We start from the raw sequence: 18,253 nt of genomic DNA, 5'->3' as shown, positions 1-18,253 counted from the left end.
CCCAAACCCCAATAAGATAAAGGGAACATTTATTATGTTTGAAAACCGATTCTACCAAACCCCAACCATAAAATGACACTTGTATATCACGAAATTAACTTTATTTTTGAAATGAATTTTCTTGTACAAAATTATAATTGCAGTATAAGAATATATGCACATGTGCCATGTTCTTGTTTCGACTAAATAATAATATCAAAACAATGAACATCAAAATAGACGCATTGTATTTTAACCGAATCAATCATGAGGGAAACTTTCATCATCGCAACAAATTAAAATAAAATTGATCCACCAGATAAAACTCCACAAAATGTCAAAAATCATGTCCTAAAAAAATATATTATCTCCACACATTTATTTTGTATTTCTTCTTTTGTTAAAGAGCTTGCTATTCTTTTGGCCTTATAACCATTTCTTACCTTGCTTCACACTTAGTCAAATGACCACAACGGTACTATTGCTACAAAAGATAGTGAAATAATTTATTGAAAAAGATTTGGTAAGAACTTAAATGTAAAAATAAATATACAAAAGGTTCTTTCTCATAAATAAATCTACAGTCTAGAGACTAAACCCAACACGCATTATTAGTACATAGGATGATAGGAGGACATTTACACACAATTATAATATAAATATACATTGTTCAAAAAAATAATAATATAAATATACACAACGATCTTTCTCACACATATTCTTTTTCCTCCCATCATCACTAGTCACCACCAAACACGAAAAGGAAGTAACATTCATAAATAGAGAGAGAAAGAAGCATCCCAGTGGCAAAACCATAAATAAAAGATGTCAAAAGATTGCGGCAACCACGGTGGTGGCAAAGAAGCAGCCGTCCGGCGAATCTGCGCCGCCGTTATAGCCTTCATCATAATAGTTCTAATCACCATCTTTCTAGTATGGGTCATACTAAGGCCAACTAAGCCAAGATTCATCCTGCAAGAAGCCACCGTCTTCGCCTTCAACCTCTCGCAACCAAACCTCCTCACCACAAACTTTCAGATCACATTCGCATCTCGTAACCCTAACTCCAAGATCGGTATCTACTACGACCGTCTCCACGTCTACGCTACGTACCGTAACCAGCAGATAACTCTCAGGACAGCAATCCCTCCGACGTATCAAGGCCACAAAGAAGACAACGTCTGGTCTCCGTTTGTTTACGGGACCGCTGTTCCGATCGCACCGTACAACTCCGTCGCTTTGGGAGACGAGCAAGGTCATGGACTCGTTCAGTTGATGATACGCGCCGATGGGCGCGTGAGGTGGAAAGTAGGGACGTTGATCACCGGAAAATATCATATCCATGTTCGGTGTCCGGCTCTCATCAATCTTGGGAACAAAGCTGCTGGTGTTATTGTCGGTGACAACGCCGTTAAGTATACGTTGGTTACTAAATGCAGTGTGAACGTTTAGAACTTTGACGCCGTTAAGTTGCTTCTATCTTCTTTTATTATTATTATTATTATTATTATTATTATTATTATTATTATTATTATTATTATTATTATTATATATAATCAAATCTGTTTCTCTTTACAAAAACAAATATTACCAAACTTCTTCCACCAGCAGGATAATAAGCTTATTGTTGATTACTATAGAACAATTACAAACACGAACGTTGAAATTATTGGCAGATTGGGTCTAGTTCTTTGTGTTTACTTTGTATTTTCCTAATAATTTTACTGCTTCATATTCATCAATAATCTTGTGACCGCATCGAAGACAGTAACTCAGTAGGATTCGCTATTGAGATGAAAAATATCTTTAGCAACAATATCAAACATTTTAACAAAAAATATAGTATATATCTAAACTTTAGTTTCTTCAACTTCTGAAAGGTGATCTAAAGAGGATATATTATTGCCAGGGAGAGTAATGATTCGAATGAAATATAAATTATGAAATTAATATAAATTGCACGGTCCGAATATATGCTCTTAATAGTTTTACTAGCTTAGCACCCGCGCAATTGCGCATGATGAATGTTATATATAAAACTAATTTTTATCTATTATTTATTTGTATTCATTTACGTATTATGTATATAATTAAATTAGAGTAAAGACATAAATCAAAAACAATACATCTTGTTTATTTACGATATTTTTGGATAAATAAATCAAAATAATCATTTTATTTATTTTATATGGTATATAACTAAATTTCAATGACATAGACATAGATATATAATATATTTTAATATAAATATTTATTATTGAGAATTCATACTTATATGATATCACACAAAATTTCTAATGTGCATTTTATTAGTGCAAATTTCAAAATTAAAATATTAAGGTTTCAATACAAATTTTGAAATTATCATCTTTAAATATTAATATATAATATGAATGTCTAGTAAATGAGACTTCATATTCATACGATTTATGATCATTTGTATTTTGTTATTATCAGAAAAAGTTAAACCATTGACCACGAAATTTTAGTGTGAGACATTTAACGTTTTTAGTAATTTATAGTCATTTTAAAATTCAAAATATAACATATAGGAAAAAAATATTTTTTATTATATAATTAGTGTTGTTGTTTAATATATTTTAATAATATAGAATTAAACATAAAAGAGCTAAGATACAAAAATTATTATCAAAGATTTATTATTCATAATTATTGATTGTCATATATACTTTAATCATATTAGGTAATTCCGCTTTTATTTAAGGAAAGAGCGAGAATAGTTAGTTTAATAAAACATATAATATAAGTTAAGGTGGACCAACCTATTTTTCTAAGAATTCTGAATTTCATTCTCATGGTGACACATGACTACAAAACAATGTCTTAATATTTCTCAATTAATATATAAGGGATATGATAAAGTATTAGAGCATCATTAACCAGTAGTATTTTAAAAAACAGTTTTTTAACTTTTTAATTAAAAATTATGAAACGTTTTCTTATTTTCTCCTAAAAACTCTGCCATAAGAAACTCTGGATAATGATGCTCTTATACTTTTTTTATGGGAACTTGTTTGGAGGCCTGAATGTCAAATAATCGAAATGGCTTCGTGAGGCATAAAAGTAACTAGTCAACCAATTAAATTGGTTTACGTTTACGCATTTGTCGTATGTGACACTTTGACGTGGGTATTTTAGGTGAAAAGTTGAAAACTATTGGATAGTTTAGTACATATCCTCCGGGCCGGCTCAATGAATCTAGAGCAATTTAGGTGTAAAACATAGAAAGATAGCGAAATTAGGAGAATAGGAAAGAGAGGAAACTTGACACGCTTAAGTCAGTAACAAAGATGAAACTAACCCTCTAATTTGGCCACTCAACTTCTGGAGTTTAGGTTTACTAGGATTGTGTCTGACAGGAGAGATTTAGTTTAATTTGGTACTGTTGTTTAAAGATTTGGTTACGATTTTGTAATTTTACATTGGTGTCTGATTAGCTATTGTTTTCTGCAGGCTTCACTTTCTCTACAAAATCTCTGACGCATACTGTGCATCCTAAAACAAATCCAAGAAAAGATTTGCCTCCTATACATACAAAAGATTGTATTACGGAAATACTCAATATTATATCTCTTATATCTTTCTAAAATCTGTGGGCTTATAGACGCAATTGCCCGGTTTCTTCGTTTACAGAAGACGCAGTCGAGAAACATGTAGACTGGAAAAGCTTATGAAACATAGTCGAGAAATGAGATTGAAGCTTTTCCGGGACAAGTATGGAAATGTATAAAAAACAAATATGTTTGTGAATATCGGTTGAATGGTTAACATTTTTTAAATGAAGTCTACTATAAAAGTTGGCCGGTTAATATTAATGGTTGGATGGTAAAGAAGTTTCGAAGCCGTAAACAAAAAATTTAGACTGAAAATGTATACAAAACAAATATGTTTGTGAACATCGGTTGTATGGTTAACATTTTTAAATGAAGTCTATTATAAAAGTTGGCCGATTAATATTAAAGGTTGGATGGTAAAGAAGTTCCGAAGCCGTAAACAAATACATTTAGACTGGAAAGGTATACAAAAAAATATGTTTGTGAATATCGGTTGAATAGTTAACATTTTTAAATGAAGTCTACTCTAAAAATTGGTCGGTTAATATTAATGGTTGGATGGTAAAGAAGTTTCGAAGCCGTAAACAAAAACATTTAGACTGGAAAAAAATATGATAGCCAGCTAATATAATTGAGTTATGTGTACTAAATATCATACATATTCTAATGTACAAGACTAATTGATATAATATTATTTACACGGCTAAATATATGTTCTCAAAGTTGTGTTCCCTGGATCCAACTCCAACACCTTCTCAGCCAAATTATCATCATCATCATTACCAAAAGTTTATTTCATCTTCTTCTTCCTGAGATATAAAAGACTCAAAGTCGTAGTCCCTGGATCGAAGTTGCATAGTAAGAAAGCCTGAGATCCACTAACTTCTCAGAGACAAAAGCAAAATTTAATTCAACTTTTATCAGAACTTGGTCTCACTTGATAGTTTTTGATGATGATCCAAAAATTGGTCAGTAAGCGAGATGTCTTCAAGAAGGCTCTCTTTTGTCGAGCTAGTCTTGGTACGAGGCTGTGGTTGTCATCAACAGATACTGTTCTATGATGTTTTGTTTCTATGTCTATCAGTAACATCCAAAAGAGAATTGCAACAGAAAAAAAAACTTCATCAATTTTCAAGAACAAATAATTTCTATGTGAGAAAGAAAAATATTCCTACAAAGGAAAGATGAAAGAGAAAGAAAACTATTGATTTTGAATTTTGAAAAAAGTTTGTACCAATTAGAAGAGTTAAGAGAGAGAATGATTTGACATGAGAAAGAGATTCAGTAGAGAATAAATCTTTGTGTATCTTACGGGAAGATTTGCTCTACTTCTTTTAGTTAATGTGAGAGGTTTATGAAATAGGGGTAGCAGGGTAAAAAGACATCATGAACATTTTTCATTTTTCATGTCTTTGGTATATGGCCAATATCGTGTAAGTGTGTTGGTAGAGCTCCTAATTTCTCATGAATCTATGGGTCTTGGGCAAAATAATTTTAATATTTTTTTTGCATATATTTATAAGTAAATTTAAAAATTTTAAGCCCTTATATCTATTTTTAAAAACAATCGGCCCCCTTTTAGCATTATTTATGGGAAAATATTTTGGGCCCCCGAGCCCACGCCCCCTTGCTCAATGGTGTAAGCCGGTCCTGCATACCCTCGATATCACTTCGTTAGGGCTCTGTTATCTTTATGTGTGTGTGTTTACGTATATTAAAAATGAAAAAGAAATAAAATCTATATTTTTTAGAGAAAAAAATATTTTAAAACATTTATTCTGGACCTAAAGAAGATGGAGTAATACCTAGTAAAGATAAGAACTACAGTCCAAAAAAATTAATAAAACTGGATCTGAAAAAAAAACTTATGTTAGCCCATACATAACAATAAACCAGACCTTTAAATTTAGTGGTCTTCTGTACATATTTCTTCTCTCTTTCCCTCTAGCTACGCAACTTTCAGTATCTACTTTCAAAGACATATTCTTCAAGAATTTAAGAGTTTTCCTTGGACCTATCCTTGTAACTGTTTCATTGAAAATAATTATACTTAGAAATCATTGTCAAGTTATGGTGGTTTCGGTTCATCAATCTATGTTCATAGTCCCAGATAGCACTCCACGTGGTTTGGCCAAAACAAGTTCTAGTGACTATAAATCACCGCTGATATCTCTACCTGTAATGATTTGATCCTCGAAATATATTATAAATCACCGTCGATGTTTCTACTTCAGAACTCCTTTCAAGAATTCACCAACAAAAGGTCGAAACTTCATCAATACATCACTTGTATGTATATTCTCGTTAAAAACACGAAATAGATCATCGCTCGATCCCGAATCAGCCTTTTTGATATGATGAAACTTATCAATCACGAAGAATTTTTACACACATATGCTGTCCATAAGGGTGTGTTCTACTAAGATAAACCAAGTAAAGGGTGATAAGTTGGATTATTAACTTCTAGAAAGTAAAAACGGCGATGCAAAAGGCGATTCAGTGATCTAGGGTTTCGATGCTTCAAAGGGATTGGGATCCGGGGATTGGAGAGGTATTATCGGATCATTGGGATTCAGAGAGTCGATTTGGAGATGGGATTCTCCATGATCGGAATGTTGCAGATGGAAGATTGGATTTTCCTTCTGATTTTAGAACGGCTGGCTTGATCGAGGGTGAAACAATGATTGAGATTTGGATCTGGCGAAAACAAGGAAGTATGAAGTTTGGGTCCTTGATTTTTATTTCGATCATCTTTAAGACGAAATTGAATCAAGGAAGAGGTATATCCTTTCTTTCCTTTCGCTGGTTTTTTCAGAGATGTGGAGATATGGAGAAATTCTGCAAAGGGTTTCATATGGAAAGTTCGATGATATTTGTACAAGACAAGCGGGATTACCGAATAAGTTTGTGGTTAATGGGATTATTATGGGCATTTGATTTTGTTATCACGAATCAAATCAGAATTAGGGAAATTAAGGAAATTATTGGGATTTTGGTTCAGTATAAATGGACGAAAGGGTTCTTTCCTTGGATCATAGACCTTGCAACTTTCTCTCTTGCAATTGATAAAGTTCACAGCTTTATTTTTCTTCTTTTCGCTATGTCACAGAGTCAACTTTTGGGAAATGGGGGGGAGGTGAAGAACGGAGAAGGAGTTCGCAAACGTCTGAAGATATCAGTGGCCCACTTTGATAATTCGGCTCTCATCAAGAACTTTTCCAAGACCCTTCTCGGGAGATGTATGAATCCGGAGAAGCAGGAGATGCCGGCTCTAATTTCGAATCTCCCGAAGATATGGAAACTGGAAGAGAGGGTTGTTGGTACGGATTTGGGGTTTGGGAAGTTCCAGTTTGATTTCGAAACGGTGGAAGATATGGAAGGGGTTCTCAAGAATCAACCTTTTCATTTTGATTACTGGATGTTGGCTTTGGCGCGGTGGCAACCAAAAAAGTCCCTGCTCTATCCATCGGAAATACCTTTTTGGGTTCGAATCATTGGAGTCCCGGTGGAGTTCAAAACGGAAGCCACTTTTGAGAGCATTGGAGACGCCATAGGAAGAACGGTGACCGTAGATTTGGATCACTCTCGAGTGCAAGTGGTGGTTGATGCGTTTAAAGAATTGTGCTTTGAAACCACGATAGATTTCAATGGTGGGGAGTTCTATGATGGTGAGGAAGCTCCGGTATCACTGCGGTATGAGAAGCTGTTTGGATATTGTCAAGTGTGCGGGAGTCTTTGCCACAAGGACGACGTCTGTCCCCTAGATGTGAAGAACACTAAGAAGAGTCCAGAAAAGAAACGTGAGGGAAGAGAAGGTAATGGGGTTTGGCATGATGGAGCGAAGTACGATGATCGTGCAAGGAGTTATAAAGGTGTAGTCATTAATGGAAATGCGAATCAACAGCAAAAAGAAAGAGAGGGCCGTGAGTATTATGGCAAAGGTAAAGGCAAAATGGGGGAAGAAACCGATTCAAAATGGATGAAGGTGCCAGAGAGAGGAAATAAGAGAGCCAACAACAACCGTGGAACTTATAGAGGAGATGGGGAGGCTTCTCGATACAGACCTGCCAGGCGAGAGGACTCAAGGTCTGGTGTTCAGAGTGGGCATCTTCGACACTCTTCAGAACAGACTAAGCAACCGTTTCAACAAGAGGTTCGTGAGGAAGTTCGAGAGGAGGGTGAGATTAGGTCCGTTGCGGAGGCTCGCATAATGCCACCCTCTCAGGCGTTTCAAGTGGAACTGGCCAATACTCAGGCTGAGGGAACAACAGTCATCTCGGATCCTACTGACGTGGACCGTGGATTGGCAGAGGTACATGGTATGCAGGAGGATCAAGTTGACTTAGAAGATGAGGATGTGATGGACATGGATGAGATTAAGGCTCATCTACTTGAGAATGGGATTGATATGGATGCAGAGGATTTTTTAGAAGAGACAGCAGAGGAAGAAACTGAGGAAGTGATCAAGGAACAGGCAGAAGATAACAATGCTCATGTTACAGATGGGGGGACTGTGGAAGAGGAGCAAGGCCCGGTTGCTGGAAATGCGGAGAAGAAACCAGGACTACGTAAGAGGCTGTTCAAGGCATCGACCGGTACTGCGGGTAGTAGTAAATTGAGAGCATTTAATGCGCTTGCGTCCCCACGCAAGCGAGCTGCAGCGAAGCCAGGAGTGCGTCCGGGAGATACCATCAAGCAAGCGGAGAGTAAGGGTGCTTCAAACCTGAAACTTGGGACACAGAAGATTTGATTTATGGTTAGTAGATGTTCTAAAGGTTTCTCAAGCAGGCTGGGCTTGTCTTATGTTTTACTTTGTTTTCTGGTTTTAATAAGCTCTATGAGCAAGTGCGTTTTCTCTGTTTCGAAGTGTTGTAAGAGACTGGTTTTATTTGTGGTTTCCTTGGGGGAGAAGCAACGATTTAATACAACAGTCTTTTGTTATTGGCTTTGTAATCGTATTGGCTATTTTGATGGATATTGGATTAGAATAGAGTTCGTTGGGTTGGAATGGAAGCAGTTAAGTAGTAGTTTTATGGGTGAATGGTGTTTAATAAGTCTATCAAATAATCGGAAATGGCTGGTGAGGTTGTTAGTTTGTCAATGGTGGCGCTTGAAGTTAGGGATTTTAGATTGCGTTTCTTTGGCATTGGAAATTTTGAATCAGGTACAAGTTGGATGGAGAGGATCGTATTATGAAGCACATGTCAAGCGAATTGATGGTTCTTTTTCAAACCAAGAAGAAAGCGGGTTTGGTTTTTTTGGTGAAAGGAAAATTTTTCACGTGGGGGTAGATGGCTTTGCATATATATTGCATGTCTTTGGTGGATCGAAAAGTTATAGTTTTTATTTTATTTATGGAAGCAGAGTTATATCATTATGGAGGCTACGTGGTAGAATTTGGATTATGTTAGCGGTCTCTTTCCCGATCATTATGGAATGGTCCAGACCACAACGAACGGTTAACAATTGGAGTGTGGAAATCGGGTATCATTACACCCATAGACTCAGCTCTCAAGAGCAATTTAAAATGTTTTTTAAATGCGGGTTTTAAGTTGGAATTGTCGAGGAATGGGAAGTAAGTGGACGCTAAGCTATTTAAAGGAGATAAGGTATAAACATAAACCGGATTTTTTGTTTTTATCAGAGACAAAGCAAGATTCAGAGTTTGTCCAAAAATGGCAAGCTCATTTGGGGTTTGATAATATCGTTACTATAGACCCGGTGGGGAGAAGTGGAGGATTAGCGCTTTTCTATAATAATGAGTATCAAGTTAAGGTATTATTCTCTAGTAATCGAATGATAGATGTGGAAGCGGAAGCCCTGGGTAAAACGGTCTATCTTACCTTTGTATATGGGGATCCAGTTCAAAAATTGCGAGAACAGGTATGGGAACGGTTAACTAGGTATGGACTGGCGAGATCCGATCCCTGGTTTATTATTGGAGATCTTAATGAGATTACTGGTAATCATGAAAAAGATGGTGGGGCTATTAGGAGTGCAGATTCTTTTATTCCTTTCAATAATATGATAAGAAATAGTGGTCTGCTAGAATTTCCAGCTAGGGGAAATAAAATGTCATGGCAAGGGAGAAGAGGAAAAGGGAAAGGGGCTGTGTTGGTTCGATGTCGGTTGGACCGTGCGCTAGCAAATGAAGAATGGCATACCCTATTCCCGTGTTCTTTTACAGAGTATCTTGGGATGGTGGCCTCTGATCACCGTCCTGTGGTAGCTTATATGGAAGATAAAGTTCCCAAACGGAGAGGACAGTTTCGGTTTGATAAAAGGTGGATTGGGCAAGAAGGTCTCTTAGAATCAATCTCCATGGGTTGGATAGATTCTAATGAGGAGCGGGCAGGAGGGGGCGCCGCAGGTATAGTGGCAAAAATTAGTAATTGTCGACATGAAATTGCTAGATGGCGGAAAAATAATCCACCTTATGGAAAGGAAAAAATAAATGAACTGCAACAGGCACTTGAAGAGGTGCAAACAGATAACTCTAGGTCACAAGAGGATATTCTGGAAGTGTCGAGGAAGTTACAAGAAGCATATAAGGATGAAGAAGATTATTGGCACCAAAAAAGCAGGAACATGTGGTATTCATCTGGGGATCTTAATACGAAATTTTATCATGCTTTAACTAGGCAGCGGAGAGTTCGCAATAGAATTGTTGGATTACACGATGCTAATGGGAATTGGATTACAGATGATAATGGTGTGGAGAAGGTGGCCGTGGACTATTTTGAGGATTTATTTACTACTACTTCCCCAGCGGAGTTTGACAGTTTTTTGGCAGAGATTACACCGAGCATTACTTCCCAGATGAATCAACGTCTGGTGAGGTTAGCGACGGAGGAAGAGGTTAAAGAGGCTTTGTTTATGATGCATCCAGAAAAGGCACCAGGGCCGGATGGCATGACAGCACTTTTTTTTCAACATTCTTGGCATCTTATAAAGAATGATTTGGTAGAAATGGTTAACCATTTCTTGGTTTCGGGGACTTTGGATGCACGTTTAAATATTACCAATATTTGTATGATACCAAAAACGGAGAGACCTACACGGATGACGGAATTGAGGCCAATCAGTCTTTGTAATGTTGGATATAAAATCATCTCAAAAGTCTTGTGTCAGCGCTTAAAAAGCTGTCTTCCTTCACTTATTTCCGAAACTCAATCGGCATTTGTGGCGGGAAGATTGATATCTGATAATATTCTTATTGCACAGGAAATGTTTCACGGATTGAGAACCAACAAGGCTTGTAAAGGAAAGTATATGGCAATTAAAACGGATATGAGTAAAGCATATGATAGGGTGGAATGGGGTTTTATTGAGGTTTTATTGGAAAAAATGGGGTTTGACCTTCACTGGATTAAGTTGATGATGGAATGTATTTCTTCGGTTCAATATAGGGTTCTTATCAATGGTCAACCACGTGGCCTTATTGTGCCACATAGGGGCTTACGTCAAGGAGATCCATTATCACCTTATTTATTTATTCTTTGCACTGAGACTTTAATTGCAAATATAAAAAAGGCGGAGAGAGAACAACAAATTACAGGAATGAAGGTAGCTCGGGCTTGTCCATCGATTTCTCATCTGCTTTTTGCGGATGATAGTCTTTTCTTTTGTAGAGCCCAAAAAGAAGAGTGTCAAACAATTCTTAGGATTCTAAAGGAATATGAGGCAGTTTCAGGGCAACTCATAAATTTTGATAAGTCTTCTATCCAATTTGGATATAAGATTGAAGAATCTGTTAGACAGGAGTTAAGGGATATCTTGGGTATTCAGAATCTTGGAGGAATGGGATCATATCTTGGCTTACCAGAAAATCTAGGCGGATCCAAGATCCAGGTTTTCAGTTTTGTACAAGAGCGTTTAAATAATAGAGTCAATGGGTGGACTTTCAAGTTTTTCACAAAAGGGGGGAAAGAAGTGGTTATTAAGTCGGTGGTTACGGCATTACCAAATCATACGATGTCATGTTATCGTTTGCCTAAAGCAACGGTGAAAAAGCTGACAAGTGCGGTATCACAATTTTGGTGGAGTCCAGGGGGAAGTACGAGAGGTATGCACTGGAAATCATGGGACAAGGTATGTCTTGATAAGGAAGAAGGAGGGTTGGGTTTTAAAGATATCACTGATTTCAACACGGCAATGCTTGGTAAACAGTTATGGCGTCTGATAGAGAAGCCAAATACCTTATTTTCTCGAGTTTTCAAAGGTCGGTATTTTAGGAATGCTTCACCCTTGGAACCGATTCGTTCATATGCCCCGTCATACGGCTGGCGGAGTATTGTTTCTGCTAGATCTCTGGTTAGCAAAGGACTAATCAAAAGGGTGGGATCAGGGTCTTCCATATCTGTATGGAATGATCCATGGCTCCCAACCACTCGCCCGAGACCAGCAAATAAAAATCAACACAATTTATACCCGGACCTTACAGTAGAGTCTCTCATTGACTCTACCTCGCGAACATGGAATTTAGGGGCAATTCGGACTTTGGTGGATCCTCAGGATGCAAAACTAATAGAAAGTATCCCACTAAGTAGGATTCAACAGGTGGATAAAGATGGATGGCACTTTACGAAAAATGGTAAATATTCGGTTAAATCAGGATATCAAGTGGAACGGATTTATCCTGACAGAGAAAGGCCACCTTTACTGATTGGGCCAACGGTTGATGTCTTGAAGGCTTACTGCTGGAAAATAAGGTGTCCACCAAAGCTAAAACATTTCTTATGGCAATTGGTGACAGGGTGCATAGCGGTTCGGAAAAATTTACATGCAAGAGGAATGCAAGGGGATATTGGTTGTGTACGATGTGGAGCTCCCGAGGAATCTATAAACCATGTGTTTTTTGAATGCCCTCCAGCTGTTCAAGTTTGGGCCCTTTCGAAAATACCATCAAATCCAGATGTTTTTCCAACGAGCGCCCTCTTTACAAACATCGATCATCTATTCTGGAGAGTTTTTCCGCAGATGGAAGATCATCAGTTTGCATGGATACTTTGGTACATTTGGAAAGGTAGAAATAATAAGGTTTTCAGTAATTTGGACATGGATCCTATGGACACGCTAAAATTGGCTGAAACAGAATCCACATTGTGGGCTGAGGCACAAGTAAAGAATGATCAGAGGATACCATTACCATCAGCAGCTACGGTACTGCCGGCGATCCCAGGAAGATGGTGTTTTACGGATGGCTCGTGGAAGGAGGGTTTTAATTTTTCAGGACAAGGTTGGTTCAGTACTCTGGAAGGTTTTGATGGTTTGTTGGGGGCTCGAAATGTGAGGGCTACTCTCTCGCCTCTCCATGCAGAAATGGAAGCATTATTATGGGCAATGGAATGTATGAAGAACTTGCGTCAATCTCAAGTGACGTTTGCAACGGATTGTTCTCAACTGGTGAAGATGGTTTCGGAACCAGAGGAATGGCCAGCTTTTGCAAATTATTTGGAAGATATCAAGATCCTGAGGGAGAGCTTCACCCGATCAGAGCTCATCTATGTACCACGGACGCACAATTCAAAGGCGGATAGTCTAGCACGCAGTGCTCGAAATCAATCGTCTTTCGTCGTTCACATGGATGCAGATCACCCAGTTTGGTTCACAGAGTCAGTATGAGTCTGTATTTTGATGACAAAAAAAAAAAAAAAAAAAAAAAAAACCAAGTAAAGATTCATTTGTCTCAACCATATCCTCAAGTTATACTACTTAGTGCTGCCTCGAACTCTGGCTCTGGCAGATCCAGACTTGTTCTTGACCGGTTACGGAGTTTTTAATATTCTATTAACTTGATAATGCATTACACTTGAGAACTTTACCTAAATTACACATGTATTGTATACTACATAATATTTAAAATTACAAATCAAAATGACAAATCATTATTTTCAGAAGTTAAAACTTCCAAAAATGTTTTGTTTCCAAAATAAAATAGAAATTCATACAAAATAAGGTAAAATAAAAATATTTTAAAATTAAAATAAATATATATACATATATATATATATAATATTTTTGAAAATTAACATAACATTAATAAATATTTTTAATAAAATTATGATTTTTTAGAAAAATTTAAAATGTTAAGATTCCATATAAAATAAAATAATACTATGTAGCTCACTGAAAAATTATGTCCAAAAGTATTAATATTATGTAGCTCACTAATAAATTTTTTGATCATTTAACATTGAAGAGATAAAAGTTATGTCCAAAAGTATTAATATTATGTAGCTCACTGAAAAAGAATTAACTTTATACATATAATATTGTTTTGGAAATTTAATATTAAAGATAAATATGACAAATCATTATTTTCAAAATTTCAAAACTTCCAAAATTTTTTTTCCTAAAATAAAATATAAATTAATGCAAAATAAGATAAAATAGCAAAAACAATGATCAGAAATAAATCAACTTAATAATATAAATTACTAAATACTTTCTAAACAAATAATAAAAATTTTTTAAAAGATATATATAATTTTAAATTCCATGTAAAATAAATTAAACTAATTTTAAATCACTTAAAATTAATAAACTTGATATATATTATTTTATAAAATTAAGATAAAATATCAAACTATTATAAAAATAATACAAAATTGATTATTTTGAACTATAATAATTTAATTCACATAAGATTTAAAAATTTGAAGCTACCTAATAGTGAAAATCTTCATATAATAGTTTCTTTTTGTCATCAACATGCACGAACTCAACTAAAATTCTGCAAACCAAACTAATAACTCTGCATCCATATAAACGACGAGAGACGATTGATTCTTGGCACTTCACGCAAGACTGCCGCCATTGTATTATTATTATTGTTAGTATTATTCTTATTATTTTTATTATTGAATTTTGTGAATAAATTATTTGATTATTTCAGAAAATAACCTAAGATAAATTAAGTTAAAGTGAAAACAGAATATTCCTTAAAAAGGAATTACGTTGATATATATATACACTAATATTTCGAAAAGAACTAATATTTTATGAAGAATACAAACTTTAAAAGAATCAGAACTATAAGAAATTAAAACATATCTAATTTAAAGGTTTAAGGTACATAATATTAAAAATGTACACATACATTAAAATTTGAGCCTATAAGCCATTGAGAATGTCTACATAAAATTTAAACCCGCCAATCAAAACATGTCAAACTATTATAAATATTTAATATTTTTAAAATGTCAATATTTCCAAAATAAAATTGTATAAAAGAAAATAGATCATGTGGAGAGTTTGCTTTGTTAGTTAAAATTATAAAGCAATGTTCAAAATCCATGTTCGTATCTAAATTTTTTAAGCAAGAAAATAACCTAAGAAACAAGAAAACACACATAGATAAAGTTTATAGTAGATTTGTGATAAATTAATTCCACACCATCGACACAAGAAAAATAATTTGACTACATGAAAGCAGTACCGGCCCTGGCATAAAGTTGGGGAAGCTGGTGCTTTGGGCGTCAAGTTAGATTAATATTTTAGGGACGCTACAATGTTAAAGTTTGTTTATAGTTTAGTGGTTACGTATCATTGTATGTGGTCACAGGTGCTGGGTTTGATCAACTAGGGGCACCAAATATATTTTTGCTTTAGGCATTAAAATGTATTGGGCCGGGCCTGCATGAAAGCTTTAGAAAGTATCTCGCGTACTATCTTTATATTAATAACTATTATTTTTTACAAAAATTGTAATTATTTTGGTTGTTTCAAAAATAACCTAAAATAAATTAAGTTAAATTAAGAAAATTTAATTTATTTTTTACATCAAAAAACTATTTTATTACTCAGACTTGAGGTGCTGGATTAAGATGATATATTATTAAGAAAAGAAAATTCATTAAAAAAATAGTTTCTTGAAGAAACTTTGACATTTAAAAAAGATTAATAAAAGAATCATTGGTAAAAATAATCCACTTCTGTAATAAAAATATTGTTAAAAATATGGCTAGCTATGAATTTCAAACTGCCTTTTTTCAATTAAAAATAAAATAAAAATTATTTATTTATCTAAAATTGAAATTTTAATCAACACTTTTATTTTATGTTTTGACAAAAAATTTATTAATTCAGTTTCAGTCGAAAACTTCCTAGAATATAATCAAATATGTTATTATGAAGAAAACCTAACACGACGTAGTATACAAAATTTTCTTATAGATAAAAGTCATTAACAATTTCATTCAAAAAGTCATTAACAATAAATCAAACTACATGATGTAGTAAAAAATACTACATGATGATTTCTTGAAAATCTATAATCCGCTTCACCTATAAAAGTTATAGGTTCTATATAGGGTATACATAAAATTAAAATGATCTCATAAAAGTGCTTTTGAATAAATCTATTTTAAAAACAATGTTTATATGATAGAAGATAAAATAAAGAGTTTAAAAGACATGTCTAATAAGTTAGTTAAATTTAAAATAAAATATATATGAAACACCAATAATAAATTATATCCTGAACGATAACTTACAAATAAATAAGAAAAATGGTCAGTATGCATTCACCCACATGATAATGTATATTGCAATAAAGTTGCATTTTGTCTCTTTTCAGCGCATCACCTTTCCCTTGTTCTAAATTGCGCCATGTGGCAGTTTCTAAAATTCTATTTTCGTTGTGTTTTGTTATATCTGAGTAGATGGGCTCTTTTTATTTCTTTAGTAACATGCTTTAATTTGGACCATAAAATAAATCATGGACATGCCCATAATTATGTACATCTACGGGATCTCGATAAACGGAGCCGCAGTGGTGACATGAATGTTCATTTAACCGCCTCTGAAGCCCCGGTGGCCTAACTGCTATCATTCGCATTCAATCAGGCTTATTAGACTTCTCATTAAAGTCGATGAAGAACTTCTCCCACCAGAAGCGGAGGCAGCTAAGGGGTAGGGGGGGGGGGGGGGGGGGGGGTCAGCTGACCCAACTACTTTTAAATAAATAATTACAAAACATTAAAGGCAAAATTTAATTATACAACTAATATATTTTCATTTTTTATTTTTAAAACTTTTGATTTATATTAGTTTTAATCTTATTTTATTTCTATTGTTTTTTTTGTGTAATACATTTATAGTTTTTTGGTCATTTAAACATTATGTTTTGATTTTTTTCTTTTTGATCCCAATACAAAAAGTTTCTGGCTCCGCCACCGTCTCCCACTACATCTCATTTAAACTACCTCCTTATTCTACGAATCTAGACTCATAGATAAGGGTGTTGGATTTGTGAAATTCATTACTTTCTTCCTTTCAATCATTAAAATCTTAGCAAATCATCAACCAAGAATGACAACCTCCTCCTTTTTGCTGGAATGGAATCTTCACTGATGTTTCAAGGTCGGGTTCCTTGCTCTGTCTTTATTAACTGTAATAACTGTATTACTGTAATAACTCTTTCTATAACCTTGAGATCTGGAGAGTTAGAGAACAGATTCGTCTCCGAGTTTGTGGTCGGTAATTCGCCGTCAAACTATCATGTAAAATTAAACCGGATAACACTCCCACAATATCATTGACAACATAACATTAAAAATGAATGAAAATTAACCCCTCTCAATCATCAAGGATCTGTCTCAAGAAATGAAAAGAAATATCATATCCGTCATGCGATCATCACCGAATCTTGCACAAGCTGCTCAAGACAACTAATATAGAAGCATATAAACATCAAACCATGGAAAGGCAATCCGCTAGCATCCCTTACAATCGTGTTCTATCGTGTTTATCCGCCGGCAACGTGGAAATTCACTATGTTAAAACCATTCAAAAATATTTTCATCTAGAAAATCACGACATCAGATAAATCAATCATCTACAAACATCAACAAAAGAATTATATGTAGATGTCATTTAGCTTTATGGCTTAATCATGTTGTATAAAGGTGAGATAGATGTTAAAGAAACATAAATCGACAAAATAGAATAGCAGCAAAACATAAATCTCGGAGATCCATGTTGGAAACAAATCGAAGAATTTGTTTTTTTTTTGAGAAAGAAAGAACCCATTAGAAAATTCAGCAGTTACGTTTTTATTCTACATGCGACAAAAGCAACAATAGCATACCACCCAGACGCCAGACAACATCAACAAAAGACGCAACCAATGCTACAATTTTAAACATATAAAAAATTGTGAACGAAACACATCATATAACTCTTTCTACAACCTCTTAATTTTAATGTCAGCAACCACGTTTTTCATTTTTAAATAATAAAATATATTCTCGATCAACTTTTAATAATATCTAAAAAACACAGCATCAAGTTAAATATGTTTCATACTATTCACAATATCACCAAATGTAAACACAGTAATAATCCAATAGAAAGTTCAAAACCACATTGCCAAACATTTATATCAATTATAAAAAAAAAACTCTGGCAGGGGAGAATGCAAAAGTCAACATGGCACTGTAATTTCGAATAACTTCACTTATGCTTTTTTTTCAACTGAGAATAATTGCACTTTGTGCCTCATTATGAACCAACCTGATTTGCAGGGGAAGCACGAGAATCAGGATATGCAGATCAAGGGAAAGTCGTTAAACTATAATCTAATCTCTCCTTAATACATTTACATAAGTTAGTTATTTATGTTATTATACAAAAAGTTGTAACTGTTCATGTTGTGTCCTTTAGTATAAAGAGTTATACTTGTCATGATTCGTACT

General features: G+C 34.6%; 2 protein-coding genes across 2 annotated transcripts; both read left to right on the top strand.

The window, feature by feature from the left end:
* Nucleotides 1–729: 729 nt before the first annotated feature.
* LOC106445158 (protein YLS9-like) lies at nt 730–3,779 on the top strand. The gene is given in 2 exon segments (NM_001315919.1): nt 730–1,443; nt 3,454–3,779. A coding segment is annotated over 1 exon segment (627 nt). The 5' UTR covers nt 730–804; the 3' UTR covers nt 1,432–1,443; nt 3,454–3,779.
* A 2,241-nt stretch (nt 3,780–6,020) lies between these two features.
* Nucleotides 6,021–8,531, top strand: LOC106357068. The gene is made up of 2 exons (XM_013796757.3): nt 6,021–6,334; nt 6,664–8,531. Exon 2 carries the CDS (start codon nt 6,796–6,798, stop codon nt 8,302–8,304), a length of 1,509 nt encoding a protein of 502 aa, XP_013652211.1. The 5' UTR covers nt 6,021–6,334; nt 6,664–6,795; the 3' UTR covers nt 8,305–8,531.
* The last annotated feature ends 9,722 nt before the right edge of the window (nt 8,532–18,253 follow it).

This window comes from Brassica napus, chromosome A4 (genome assembly GCF_020379485.1).
Source record: "Brassica napus cultivar Da-Ae chromosome A4, Da-Ae, whole genome shotgun sequence".
In the NCBI taxonomy this organism is placed as follows: Eukaryota; Viridiplantae; Streptophyta; class Magnoliopsida; order Brassicales; family Brassicaceae; genus Brassica; species Brassica napus.
The sequence above is the reverse complement of the archived record's forward strand: the minus strand, read 5'-3'. Positions and strand labels throughout refer to the sequence as shown.

Excerpts from the sequence above, each read along its gene's own strand:
- LOC106357068 (XM_013796757.3), top strand. The coding sequence starts at position 6,796 with ATGAATCCGGAGAAGCAGGAGATGCCGGCTCTAATTTCGAATCTCCCG.